The sequence below is a fragment of the Eumetopias jubatus genome, unplaced genomic scaffold (assembly GCF_037043125.1).
Source record: "Eumetopias jubatus isolate StellerSeaLion01/CBP00866 unplaced genomic scaffold, mEumJub1_p1.0 scaffold_12, whole genome shotgun sequence".
NCBI classification, from domain to species: domain Eukaryota; kingdom Metazoa; phylum Chordata; class Mammalia; order Carnivora; family Otariidae; genus Eumetopias; species Eumetopias jubatus.
This window is the reverse complement of record NW_028274818.1, coordinates 106,798,884-106,813,461: the sequence shown is the minus strand read 5'-3', so window position 1 is coordinate 106,813,461 and position 14,578 is coordinate 106,798,884. Positions and strand designations below refer to the sequence as shown.

The 14,578-nt window shown below is 54.3% G+C and overlaps 1 protein-coding gene across 2 annotated transcripts in view; it reads left to right on the top strand.

Annotated features, from left to right (window-relative positions):
- The first annotated feature begins 2,687 nt into the window (after positions 1–2,687).
- The window catches only part of GRID2IP (Grid2 interacting protein), a 32,889-nt gene continuing 20,998 nt past the window's right edge, over positions 2,688–14,578 (top strand). The window contains exons 1-2 of one of the 2 annotated variants that reach the window (XM_028088489.1): positions 2,688–3,104; positions 10,503–10,657. In XM_028088489.1, the coding sequence (XP_027944290.1) occupies positions 2,688–3,104; positions 10,503–10,657 (572 nt within the window). Of the gene's footprint in view, positions 3,105–10,502; positions 10,658–11,556; positions 11,571–14,578 lie in introns of those variants that run through there. The other variant, XM_088016721.1, reaches the window with a different exon arrangement.

Here is a 14,578-nt window from a genome sequence, read left to right as displayed (position 1 = left end):
AGCCCATGGCCCAGCTCCAGCCAGCCTTCACTCCCGTCTGAGCATCATTGCTTGCCCCCCAGGACCACGCAGCAGGGCCCGGCCACTCTGGGCCCTGGCCAAGCTGTCCAGCCATCCTGCTGGTCTGCCTGGTAACTGGGGCCTTCTCAGGTTACTCGGAGGATCACTTTGCCTTAGAAACTCCAGCTGTCACCTCGGGTGCTTCAGTAACTGACGCCAAGGCCCTGAGCAGCAGAGGGCTGGCAACAAGCTAGTGTCCCCAGGCATTCCACAAGCCCTGCGCTCTGTCCCTGCAACCACTGAACTCGCCAGTGAGGAAGGTGAGCAAACCTGGGAGCGCGGGGGGTTGGCTCCCAATATTCTGGGACGGGCGGCCCTGGGATGCCTCCCTCTCATGCCCTGAGATAGTCCATCAGCCCTGCCAGGAGCCTGGATTCCAGTTTCTGGGTGAAGGTGAGAGAGCAGAGAGCGGCCCACACCAGGAGCTCGGGGTGGGTGGGAGAGGACTTAAGTCACTCTGCAGGGCTGGGGACACACGGGAGGGCTTGACCTGGTGTAGAAGTCCAGCGGGGTCCGAGTGCTGGCAGCCCCTTTGGATCTGTGGGCTCCACAGGCTGGGTGTAAAGGTGCTAGGCATTGTCTGCTCTGGCCTCTGAGAGGCAGCCTTGCCACAGCTGTGCCCCAGCCCCAAATTCAGAGCTGCCAGCCAGCCCCTCTTTGGTTGTGGAGGAGGTGACTACTTCTCATGGTACAAGAACTGACCTCAAGCTCCTCTAAGACGTGGTGATGCCCCCACCCCATCTGGGCCCAGTGCACCCAGGAGTCCAGCAAAGCCACCAAGTGACAGAGTAAGTGTCCCCGAGGCCCCGGGGCATCATGGCCACCTGGCAGAGGAGGACCAGGTCCCCTGGGATGGGCTCGGGAGGCAGCTGGCCAGCCTTGGGGTATGACAGCCTCTACCACACCCAGGTGAGGAGTGCTCACACTGTCCTCTGGTGCCCCAGTGAGACCAATTCTCCCTGGTTGTCCCTTAAGTGTCCCTGGTTCTTCCTAGTCCACGATGCTGCTGGAACCCCGGGTCTCCTCCTCGCCCCAATTCCCCAGCTGCTAAGATGTGTTCAGGTGTCTTGGGAGAGGGAGCTATGGGCGGATGACTCCATGTGGAGGGCCTTCAAATCCAGCCCTCAGACATTCTCCAAAGCCAGAGTCAGGAAGTCCTCAGAACTAAGGACTCTTCCCTGGAAAACGGAGCCTTCACACCACATACGGCCTGCAGTTTCAGAGGCTGTCCGTGGACTGTGAACAACCCCTGCCCTAAAGAGACCTACAGGAACACACATAGATTGTTCCATCCAGGACAGTCACCCTCGCCTCCTTGGGCTGAGTTTGTGAACCTCAAAAATGAAAGTTATTGGACGCCTGGGTGGCTCAGTTGGATAAGCAACTGCCTTCGGCTCAGGTCATGATCCTGGAGTCCCAGGATCGAGTCCCACATCGGGCTCCCTGCTCAGTGGGGAGTCTGCTTCTCCCTCTGACCCTCCTCCCTCTCATGCTCTCTGTCTCTCATTCTCTCTCTCGCAAATAAATAAAAAATCTTAAAAATAAATAAATAAAAGTTATTTTGGTGGCGCCTGGGTGGCTCAGTCGTTAAGTGTCTGAAGCCTTCAGCTCAGGTCATGATCCCAGGGTCCTGGGATCGAGCCCCGCATCGGGCTCTCTGCTCCGCGGGAAGCCTGCTTCTCCCTCTCCCACTCCCCCTGCTTGTGTTCCCTCTCTCGCTGATGTCTCTCTCTGTCAAATAAATAAACAAAATCTTAAAAAATAAAAGTTATTTTTCCAGGAAAAAATGGGTTAACCCAGGAATGGTAGAGAATAGCAATTCAGGACAAGTAAGCTATGGCAAAAGCCATAGATGGGTCCAACAAACAAAAGAGAGGAACTTTATATAGAGAGAAGCACAAGGAAGCTGGGAGGGGTGGTTTTGAACAGAAGTCCATCGGAGAGAAGCAAGAGATGGGGGTGATCATGGTTCCTCATTGGCTAAGTTGCAGGGGTGGTCCTTTTCTTGTAGGAGAGGCAATGCACATCTTTTCCTGTTGGACTTGTAATGGGTGATTCTTTTCTGTTTGATGATTCTTCTGTTGGGCTTTGGAATAGATAATCCTTACTGTAATTGAGGGAGAATTGTATGGCTCCCCCTTCTGGCCTCCTGACTCCGTTTTAGGAGGTCTCCCTTTATTAATGTTCACTTTTGTGTCTCCAGCCCACCTCACCAGCCCACACAATCTGGCCTCTTTTGGAGGATAGAGGCACCCCCTCCCCTAGACCCAGGAGCTCAGAGACCTCCAAATCAGCCATACCATGCTTCCCCAAGGAAGTCAAAAAGGGGGGTCATACAATTCAAAGGGCAAATACCCGCCAAAGTCAGTAGGAATTTGTGAGCTCATGTCACTGAGAAGTCCTTTTGTCACATGGACGTTGGTGAATTTCAGGCACAGCTGGATCCAGGAGTTGAGACACTATCTTAAGACCTAATCCTCCACCCAGAGGCAGAGAGAAGCAGAGGCCCAGACCGGCGCATCTCCTGGGTCTTTAAGTGGCCTGCAGCGCGGCGGACAGGGCCAAAATGAATCCGCTGTGCGGTCTCTCTCTCTCTCTCTCTCTCCAGCCGCACCTCCAGCGCTGCCATGCCGGCCACCAACCAGGGCTGGCCCGAAGACTTCGGCTTCCGGCTGGGCGGCTCGGGCCCCTGCTTCGTCCTGGAGGTGACAGAAGGGAGCAGCGCACACGCCGGGGGTCTGCGGCCCGGGGACCAGATCCTGGAGGTGGAGGGGCTGGCCGTGGGTGGCCTGAGCCGCGAGCGCCTCGTGCGCCTGGCCCGGCGCTGCCCGCGCGTGCCTCCCAGCCTCGGCGTGCTCCCGGGCCCCGAGGGCGACGACCGAGGCACGGGATCCGGCCGTGCGTCCCCGACCCCAGCCCTGCGACCCCCGCGCCCCGGCCGAGGCCTCTCCCTGGGCCGAGAGCTTCTGCGCCTGGCCCTCCGCAAACGCCCCGAGGCCGTGCACCGCGAGCGCAGGCGCAAGGCCCAGGAGTTCAGCCGCAAGGTAGGACGCACGAGGGGTGGGGCGTGGTTGGCAGGGTCCCCCGGCAGATGGGCAACCTCTTCTGGGGCCTAGTGTGGGCCCGGAGCTGAGGAGTCTTCTAGGGACATGCCAGAAATATAATGACGTGCAAGCTTCAAGGTCCTGTACCTAATTTTGTGATTCTGCGTGGTTTTGTGGGGGTTGCTTTTCTCTTTTATCGAGGTACACAGGTGTACAGTAAAGTACATTAAGGGTACAGCTTACAGGATTTTACAGATGCCCTCACCCTTGTAATCACCCCCTGATCAAAATGCAGATCGACAGAATATAGATAGAGTGTAGAAAACAGAATGATTCCTTCACTCCAGAAAGTTCCGGCGTGCTCCTTTCTCTGTCTGTCCACCCCATCAAGAGGTAGCTGCTATTTTGACTTGTGTCGTTGTAGATGACTTTTGCCCGTTTGTGAACTTTATATTACTGAATACACAGCATGTACTCTTTGGTGCCGAGATTCTTGTGCTCAACATTTTGCTGTGACTTTCATCCATGTCATGTGGCCGGGGGTCATTCCTCTTATTGCCAAATTACTAACAGTGTCTTAGTCTGTTGCGGCTGCTGTAACAAAATACCAGAGACAGGGAGGCTTAGGAAAAACAGGCATTTATTTCAATGTATTTCTCACATTTCTGGAGGCAAGAAGTCCAGGATCTCAGGGCCAGTGGATTCAGTGTCTGGTGAGAGCCACTTTCTGGTCCACACCTGGGGGCTTCTCACTGTGTCCTCACACGGTGGAAGAGGCAAGGAAGCTCTCCGGGGTCTCTTTTCTAAGGGCACTAATCCCATTCATAAGGTCTCTACCCTCATGACCAAAGCACCTCCCTGAGGCCCCACCTCCTAATACCATCATCGTTGGGGCTTAGGATTTTAAGATATGAATTTGGGAGGAACACAAACATTCAGACAATAGCACATAGTGTTTTTTTTTTTAAGAGCCACACTTGTTTCAAGCCCCCACAAAACTGGCTTCTGGCCCTGCCTTACACAGTAGTCTGGCTGGTTAGTTGGCGACAGGAGGCCCTGGTTCAAGTCCCTGACCTTCCAAAGGCATTTCCTATCAGACTTTGGCAGGAACAGACCCTGAGGGGTGGCAGGTGGAAAGTTAGGGCTTCCCCGAGGACTGAGAGTCAGATCCTGGAATGGCCAACATCCTTAGCCACAAGAGGAGTCCAAGGTCTGAGTCACCTACGGGAAGCAAGGGGTGGCCACCAGGAGAGATAGAGACCCAGAGCTGGAAAAGAACATCTGAGGATGGAGTTGTCCTCAGGCCAGAATCCTGAGCAATCCCCGATTTGCAGAAACCTGGCCCTTTTCTGGACAAATCCAGGGAAATCCAAGAAACCTGGATGTAACACAGGGAAGAGGCTGACCAGTATGGTCTACTGGGGCCCCCTGGAAGGTGTCACCGCAGCAACTACCCCAGGCTCTCCGCCCTCATATGCCTGTCCTCCAGGGCCTTCAGATGTGAGTGCCCAGCCCAAGATCTTGGAAACTCAGTTTGATGACTGGGACACTTGAGTTCACAGACACCCTCCCCTGTCCTCCATGGAAAGGGCACTGCTCATTCGTCCTCTTGGCAGAGCGTGGCCATGAGGTTTGGGGGGGCAGAGGGCTGGGAGCCCTGCTGTTAGAGAACTGGTTCCCAGTCCACTGCCCAGGTATCAGATCTCCATTCACCTGGCCTTCTCCAGCGCCCAAGCTTGGTCCAGTCCTCCCTCCTTCTAAACTGAACCCCCTCAGGAGCCTCACCTCCACCATGTACCCTGGCATGACCCCTTGTCTGGGCAGGACCCCAGCTTGAGCCTTTCAGCCCATGGCCCCGGAGCAGGCCAGCCTCTGTAGCCAAGTGTATGCAGTCACTCACACAGACACACATGACTCAACTCTGGCCTCACCAGTGTCCAGCTCCTCAGAAGATGTGGCTTTCTTTCTATCCCGAGAACAGGCTCTGCTGTTATAACAGACATCAAACATCGTGGTGCCTTTGCACACCCCACGGGTTTATTCTCCATCCACACAAAGTCCTCTAAAAGTTCAGGCACTCTCCAGGCTGGCTGACCTCTGCACGAGGCCTCGACCTGCCAGGCGCCCCCATCTCAAAGTGCAGCTTCAGGAGTTTCTGTAGAGGAGGAAGAGAGCGTGGAAACATGCCCATTGGCTCTCAAGGACTTCAGAGAGGGAGCAAAGCGCTGCACCTGCAGCTGGCGCTCATTGGCCAGAACTAGTCACACCGCTGCTCCCAAAGGGTGCCGGGAAATGCCATCTTCTGTGAGCCCAGGGAGGGGAGGGGAGCTGGCAATATTGATGAGCATGAGTGGTTCAGTCCATCCCTGCTGCTGTAACAGAATACCAGACTGGGTGGCTTAGAAACCACAGGAATGTATTTCCCACAGCTCTGGAGGCCAGACGTCCAAGATCAGGGTGCCAACATGGTGGAGCGAGGACTCTCTTCTGGGTGGCAGACCTCTCATGTCCTCACAGGAGGGAAGGAACTGGGAGGTCTCTGGGCTCTCTCTCATAAGGGCCCTGATCCCATTCACAAGGACCCCACCCTCATGACCTCATCCCCTCCCAAAGGCCCCATCCCCTAATACCTTCACATTGGACGGTAGGTTTGCAACATATGAATTGGGGGGGGGGCACCACCATTCAGACCGCAGCAACTGGTAATGTCTGCTATAATTCCAGATGACCTGCTACAGAACCCAAGGCCTGTCCCAGACTCCATCTGACCCCTGGAGAGTTGGAAGGGGGCACGGTGAGAGCCCCCAGAAGGGCAGGATGGATTGCAGACCTGGCTGCAAGGCAGGGCCAGGGTAGTGAGCGGCTGCCCAGGCCAGCCAGGATGTGTGTTCTGTCAAGAGGGAGTGGGAGTGGTGGGTTCTCGTTTGAGCTCACCAAGTACCTCCAAAAACCGAGAGCAAATCCCCAGAAGAGACTGCCTCAGGACAAGGCAAGGCTTTCTGGCAATTAGCTCCCGGGTTCTCACTGGTGCTCTCCCTGCCCCCGTTTTTTCTCCTTGAAGATTCTGATATTTAAGAGAAAATCCATTAGTGTCCCGTGATGGTGCCTCACGCTTAGATGTAGGTTGAGAGCATCTGGGTAATAGCTGACACCAAAACCACACTGTGGCACAGGCCCCAGGGGGGAGGAACTATTTTTTCCTCTTTCTTACATAAAAGTCTTTCCAGCTAGCCATGTTCTCCTTTGAATTGAGGCTGCCGCTGACTTTGATCGCAAAACCACTAACCTTCCTCGGCACAGTGGGTGCATGAGGTGGGGCTTCTGGTTCTGTGGACTGCCCTACTCACCGCCGGGGAAACTGAGGTCAGCAGGAAATGCAGCGAGAGGACAGCCAGCCATCTGTGGCTCTTGGGTTCAGCTCCTTAAACATTCACAGAGGGTCTACTATGTGCCAAGCCCTGTGCTTGGGGCTGGGCAGGAGCAAGACCTCAGGTCTGGGTCTCAGGCCGTCACGCCAGGTCATGTCAGGTGGAGGAGACAGATAGCAACACAGACTTTGTGGGGTGCACGTGCTAGGACTCAGGCATGAGGCCCCCGAAGCCCCCTGCTTCTGTCACCGCCTCTGAAAAGCCAGCCTTAACCCCCTTGTGCAACTATCTAGGAAGGAGTTGGACATGCAGTTCTGAAGCTCCAGCGCAAGCTCTGGGCTGGAGATGGAGGTCCAGAAGTCACCATTTGGGGTCCTTGCCCAGAGAATTGACATGGAGCGTTGCCAGTAGGGGGTGCCCTGCAGTGGGTCAGGGCAGTTGTATAGAAATAACAAATGTAGACAGCTTTGGGCCAGGAAAAGTAAGAGGATGCTCGGGTTGCAGGGTAAGAAGGACTTTATGTACTCATGTATTTATAGGTTGGGAGAGACTCGAACATTTACATAAGCTGAAGGGAAGGAGGCAGTAGAGACAATGAAATCCATGTGTTTTGCCATCATTGATGACTGGACCTGTGACGCCCCGGGGCCCTGGGAGATAGCTGTGTTGAGGACAGGCAGGGAATCTGCTCCCATGCAGCGGGTGTCCCTGTGGGAAAAAAGCCAGCGAGGAAGTGGACAAATGTATAAACAAGCTATCTGGGGATCATGATCAAGGAAGTGAAGAAATAAACAGGGAGATGAGAGAGAGAGAGATGGGGGCTGCTTGGCCACAGTGGTCAGGAAGGCTCCCCGAGGAGCTCACTTTCACGAGCTGAGAGCCGAGTGACAAGTAGGTGGAGGAAAAGGAGGTGCGGACGGGTGAGGCGGTGGGGTGTCTGTGGACTGGAGGGCCGACCTTGGTCAGGAAGGGGGAAGCTCTTCATTCTCTGACAGTGGAGGGTGGTGGGGAAGGATGCTGTCTGTGGACGTTGGGGGTGGATAGAAGGCGATGAATGTGGTATGAACAGCCCTAGCTCTGGCGGAGGTTGCGCCCACCCTCCCCTGAGAGAGAGGCACGGCAAACCCACACACTCACTCCGTCGCCCAGCCGCCCACCTGTGCTTCAGGGTCAGCTCAGGGCATCGGTGTCCAGCTACACCCCAGAACCCCTGACTATCAAGGGAGGGCTCTCTTGGAGTACAGACAGACAATGCTTAACTGCTGCGTAAACAAAAACTAACCATTTCAGACACAAAAGCCGCACACTATATGATTCCATTCACAAGAAGTATCCAGTAGAAGCAAATCCATGGAGACAGAAAACAGATTAGTGGTTGCCAGGGGCTGGGGAAGAGGGGAGTGGGGAGTGAGTACTTTGTGGGTATAGAGTTTCCATTTGGGGGAGTATGAAAATGTTCTGGAACTGGATGGTGGTGATGGTTACACCACGCCGTGGCAGGTACTTAATGCCACTGAATTGTACACGTTAAAATGGTTACAATGGTAGTTGTATGTTATGTGCATTTTTACCACAGTAAAAAATAAAGGGGAAAAAAAGGAACAGTGATAACATGCCTTCCTTTTCCTGACTATATAAGTCATATAAGCTCACTATAGAAAAGATGGAAACCATTGACTTATTTAAAAAAACTCCAAATTAATATAAAACTTAGTGCATATTTCCAATTCCTAGATATATGGGTAATCATATATGTCTAAAAATATAACACTGTGTATTCCATTTGTAAACTGTTTTTCTCACTTGCCTGTTTATCACATTTTTCTGTATATTTTATAACAGCTTTATTGAGATAGATTCACATATCATACCATCTACTCATTTAAAGTGTACAATCCAGTGGTTTGGGGTATATTCACAGATTTGTGCAACCATCACCATGATCAATTTCAGAACACGCTAGTCACCCCAAAAAGAACCCCCACACCCTTGGCCATCACTCTCCATTTCACGGTTTTATTTTTTATTTAAGATTTATTTATTTTGCAGAGAGAGAGAGCAGGGGGAGGGGCAGAGGGAGAGAATCCTCAAGCAGACTCCTCACTGAGTGTGGAGCCCAGCGCAGGGCTCAATCCCAGGACCCCAAGATTATGACCTGAGCTAAAATCAAGAGTCGGACACTCAACTGACTGAGCCACTCAGGTGCCCCTCATGGGTTTTTGTTTTTGTTTTTAAGATTTTATTTATTTATTTGAGTGAAAGAGAGTGAGCAAGAGACAGAGAGCACAAGTCGGGGGGGCGGGTGGAGACAAGCAGAGGGAGAGGCAGACTCCCCTCTGAGCAGGGAGCCTGATGCAGGACTCAATCCTAGGACCCTGGGATCATGACCTGAGCTAAAGGCAGACACTTAACCGACTGAGCCACCCAGGGACCTCAGCCCCTCCTTGTTTTCAATAAATATCTACAGCATCATTCTTTCTGGCCCAAAAGTACCACATTGCATCAAATTGAAAACATTGTCAATTGCAAGGCATCCCATTTTTTTATCACAAAAAGAGAAATGCCCCTGGCAATAAACCCATGACACATACTTCCTTATCACCTACTTGTCACTTAATTTAGTAGTTATTAGAAAAGGACTTTAGACTTATATGAACATATTTAGTACCAGCAATGCACATAAGTCAGTGTAAGTAACAATATAAACACTGACGATCACATCCATATGCATGGCAGCTAGCCATAAGATACATCCTGATTTCAGAGATTTTAGAATATGAAAAAATGCTCACCCCAGAATCAACACTATCCGGTACTACAGAGTATCAAGTGAACTTGGCTCTCAAGCAACAGACGTTGACTCTGCTAACTTAGGCAGGAAAGGGATTTGTGGGAGGAACAGTTTGCAGAATCCGCACTGGAGATCCAGCCTTAGAACCAGGACAAGATCGGCAACCTGGAGCCCAGCTGTCCTTCATCACCCCGTCAGGAAGAGTCTGCTCAGGGTGCACCGTGGGGCTTGGCTACCACCCTCAACAAGCTCTGCTGTCCCCGCATCTCTGCATCATTTCTTCAAGAGCCAAAACTCTAGACCAGAGCCTCCAACTGCCCAAGGCTTCCACATAACTGCCAGGATCCTGCCTCCCACGTAGCCTGGGGTTTCCTTCTTTCTTAGCTGAATAGCCAGGACTACAAATATCCCCCAAATGGATGTGCTAAAATGATTTATTCCATATTATCAGATATCTCTATTGCTTCCAATGTCTCCATATTATGAACAACGCAGAGGTGAGCCTCTTCACTCAAATATCATTGTGCGTCATCCTGTCTTTCGGGACATCTCTAGGATACATTTCTAGATCACTGAGTAAGATGATGCGCGCATTTTCAGGCTCTGGACGCACTTACCAAGGCTGGCCTCCAGAGACACGGTGCCTACTTGCATGTCCCTTTCCAGCGGATTCATGGACTCCTCTGAGTAGATGTACCTTGATTGGTATCAGCTGGTTGGTACACACAGCAGAAGAAAACAGAAGTCCCAAGGGAGCGCTGAGGGAGTCCGAATTCAGGGCCAGGCACACACTCCAGGGCTTTTCTGTGGAGCCAGAATGTTCTCTGTGGGATCTCTCAGCGCACAGTGTGGTGGAAAGGAATATAGTGTTATAATAATAGTAACTAGCAATTACTGAGCACCTGGCACATTGTAAAGCTCTTGTATTGATTCCTTTGATCCTTACAATACTCAGTAGAAGGGCTGTCTCTGAGTTTGAGTCCTGACCCCGTGGCCTTGGGCAGGTCACTCCACCTACACCAGCCTCCGTGTGCTTAGATGTAAATGAAGACATTAGCCATGTCCCCTTGTTTGTCTGTTAGGAGGTGGGTAATGTGATTTGGGTAGAGAGCTCACCACAGAGCTCAGGCAGTGCTCCCATGTCAGCTGTCATGGAGGTAAACTGAGGGAGGAAGGGAAGGAGGTGAGCAGTGTTCTGCTCTGGTCCCCTGGGGTCATTCACCAGACCCTTCCGTGCAGGTGGATGAGATCTTGGGGGACCAGCCCACTGCCAAGGAACGGGTGTTCGCCGCCCTGAAGCAGTTTGCGGCTGAGCAGCGGGTAGATGACCTGGTGTGGGCGCTCACCCTGGAGCTGCCCCGCGAGGCCCGCACGCCACTCCTGGACAACCTCAGGTACCTCGGTTGCGGGGAGGGAGGGGCAGGCAGGGTGTGTCTCGCTCGGGGGTGCCCACTCTCCCACCACCACCCCCGGCACTGCGCGTCCTGCTACCGGATGGGGCCCCAGTACCAACCCACTCCCAGGGCATCGCTGTGAGTGATAACAGAAGGGCTGCTAGATGCTGGGCTGGGACAGGCTGCAGAGAGGACCCACCTCCTGCGGAAAGGACATCCCCATGCTAGAAACAGTGTGTGCTCTCTGACCTTTGATGATGCCAGCTGTGTGCCAAGGACCTCACCAGGGCCCTAGAGGAACATTCTCTGGCTGGATCATCTCCGTGCTATTATTATCCCCATTTCCCGGAAGCAAACTGAGGCTCAGAGAGGTTAAGAGGCTGGCCCAAAAGTCATACAGCAAATGAGTGGCTGTCACAGGACCGTGAACCCACCAGCTGTGCACTTTCTGTTCGTCTGCTCAGCTTTGGACCCTGTAAGTTTATCCTTTAGGAAAAAAAATTCCTGGTGAGTTGACACCTGGAGTGGCCCCTGAATCTCCCAAGCCCCCCACACCCACCCACTTTCCTGCCGGGGTATCACTGCCCAGCACAGCACAGCTTTGATCAGGCCCCCCACTGGGCCGGAGTGATGCCTTCCCTGTCAGGATCCTGGAGGGGGGGGGGGGCGCCTTTCTCTCCTCACCCTGCCTCCAGGGCCTGAGACTCCTCCCCCCTCCCCCTTCCTGGACTCAGCCCGCCCCCTCCCCTTGCTGCCATTCACCCCGCAGCCTGCCCCTCCCTCTGGGCCTGGCCAATGTCAGGGACGGGGCTGGCCACCACCACCCCCCTCCAAAGCCCGGGCGGGCGCAGCAGCTGGGCTCTGCAGCCCAGCACAGAAGGCCACGGAAAGAGGCCACCATGAGCTGCCTGGGGTGAGTTAGGGGCCTGCCCCTTGCTACGAAAATCCAGAGAGGAAAAAAAAGTTATTCCTACAGCCTAATTTGCAGTGGAGATGATGTGCTCGTGCTGAGGGCTCCCGGGGGGGGGGGGGCGTGTTGATGAATGGACAGGCCCCCACCCCACCCATCTCTACCAGGGCTGGGCCAGGGGCGCGGGCGGCTGGCTGTCCCCTGGGAAGTTGGCATGCGCGTGTAGCAAGGCTGCTAGCAGCCGGACTCAGCTGGAGGCCCTCCCGATCCTCCTCATCTCCCTTCGGAGCTGCCCTGGCTTCCGTCTGTGTCGCCTCTGCTTCCCGGGATAGCCTGTCTGCCTCCCCACGCCTGCTTTCCCGTCTGCAGTTGTCCCCAAGCGACCGCTGGCAGCGGGTCAGGAAGAGCAGGGTGGGGGAGGCACCCCCTTGGGCGCACTGGATTTAGAGCCTGGGAAGCGGGAACCCTGGACATCGGGGGGATGCCTGGTACCCGCAGCATCCCTGGGGCACTGCTGGGGAGGATGAAACAGCAACCTCTATTGTCAGCGTGTGTCAAGTGTGACAGGAAAATTGGGGAGGATGCTGGAAGGGGGGCAGCGCCCAGCCAGGTTCTGCAGGGAGAAGGGTACCTTGGCAGCGCGGCTTCAGCCACCCCAACTCCCACCTCCTTCCCCTCCATCTCCCCACCCCCACCCCCAGGCTCTGGTGGCCCACATGCTGGGTTCCAGGGTTTCAATAGCGATCCGCATGCAGAACTTTCTAGGGGAGAGCTCTCAGGGTGCAGGGAGGAATCACAGGCACACAGTCATCTGTGATTCTGAAGGCTGAGTGCCAGCAGCCTAGGGCTAACTTAGCAGGGGGGCAATCAGGGTAGGCTCCCTGGAGGAGGCAGCAGGTGCCACTGCTGTGGCTCAGTGACCCTCAGAGTCTGTCTGGCAGTATGTCCTATGGAGTGGATAGACAGACCCTAAGAGGAGTTCATCAGGGCCGGGCATCTAGCCACAGAAGTGGACACTGCCACGGGGAGTGGTGCCACTCAGTACCCAACACTGAGTACACGACAGTACTGGGCTGTGAACCACCTTGCTTAGGATGGGTGGCCACAAAGAGCGACAGTTTTGGCCTGAGGATACTCCACTGAGGAGAGACAGGGTTTACATGAGTGAGCGCAAACGGTGCGTGAAGCTGTGTGTGTGTGTGTGTGTGTGTGTGTGTGTGTGAGCTTGGCAGAGGCTGGAACCCACCCAAGTCACTGTGTGGACTCCGAGAGGTGGTCCCAGTGGCCAAATCAGAAGGCTCGGGGAGAAAGGAGAAGGAGCAGTGAGACCATGAAGCACGGGAGCCACATGTGGCTTTTTAAAATTAAATTTAATGACTACTAAATCAAATTTGAAATTCGGCTTCTCAGTCTCACTAGTCACATATGACTCGTGGCCACAGTGCAGGATGGTGCACCTTTAGAACATGTTCATCATCGAAGAAAGTTCTCTTGGACAGTGCTGCTATGAGCGTAAGATTTGGGTCAGTGGTGGTAATGGAAGCAAAGGGTCTCATCTTCCTCCATGACGGCAGTTCACCCTGCAGCTCAGAGCTTAATTTGGGTCTATCCCCAAGGGGATCGGAGTTTGATGAAGTGACAAAATGACTTTCTAATTAGGACAGGCCAGGCCAGACAGCTTGGGAAGTGTGACGTGGTTAGGAGGGAGCAGGAAAGCAAAGGCAGCTGTGTTTCAGGAAATCTGGAAGGAGAGGGAGGAGCCGGCAGGTGGCAGAAGGAAGCGCAGGGACAGTGCTGGAGGAAGCTGGGGTCTGGAATCCCCACAGGCCTCGCTCTGACCCCCAAGTCCACTCACGGGCTGTGCAACCTTCAGCAGGTTCATTGACCTCTACAGTCTGTCTATAAAACGGGGTGGGTCATCCTTACGTGTTCCCAGCACAGTGCTTGGTAGGCAATCACAGAAATGGACCCTGCCAGCAGGACACAGAAAAGAGATTAGCTGAGAATCGGGGGGAGGGTGCGAGGGAACACCTGTACCCCCTCCATCCTCCTCTGCTTTAGGGACCAGTGTCGGAGACACCATAAGACAAAGTGATCGGAAGAATTCTATGAAACCATGGGACATAGTATGTGCTCAGTTAGCGTGGGCTTCGCCTATGGAAGGTGTCTTTCTCCCTAGAGCAGGTTTCTCAGCCATGGCACTTTTGACACTTGGGGCCCGATAATCCTCTGTGGTTGGGAGTTGGCCTGTATGTTGTAGGATGTTTAGCAGCGTCTCTGGCCTCTGCCCACTGGATGCTGGTAGCACACTCCCCATCCCAATTGTCATTTTGTGACCGTCAAAACTGTCTCCAGCTAGTGCCAAATGTCCCCTGGGGGGCAAAATCCCCAACTGAGAGCTTCTGCCCCAGAGTGATCTGCCTTTAGTAGCACCCTCTCACGGGGGCGGGCACTTCCGCAAACTCCATCTGTTGCTTGACCCCAACCCGCCCCCCTCCTTGTCTTGGGCTATCTGATACACCAGCTGCCATCCCCTTCTGATGCCTTCCCTGTGTGCTGGGGCGCTGGGACGGAGGGGTGCCGTACGGTGCAGACAGACAGGTACAAGGATAGGGGGTGACAAGGACGCCGGGCCCCAAGGCAGTGTGTGTGCACTTCTGCCTCTGTCCGGATGCAGGCGTGAGCATTTGCTCCATGCTCACACCTCCTCCGCCCACAGTGAGGTGGACAGTCTTCGTAGCCTTTGGGCTGGCCTGGTTCTGGATGCTGGGCCGTTGTACCCAGAACCAAACTATCCAAAGTGGCTTTGTCATGATGGGACGGCTGTGGCCCTGCAGATGTAAGGGAGCCGTATTCACTGTAGAGGCTTTCAGGCATTTCTCTCCCCGACGGGGCTGAGGACAAGGCCTGGGGGGATGCGGCATGTGTGCTGGTTCTGGCTTGCTGTTGCTGCAGGGGAGAAAAGCAGCCCTGGCTGATCATGGGAGGGCGGTGGTCTTGCTGGGGCCAGG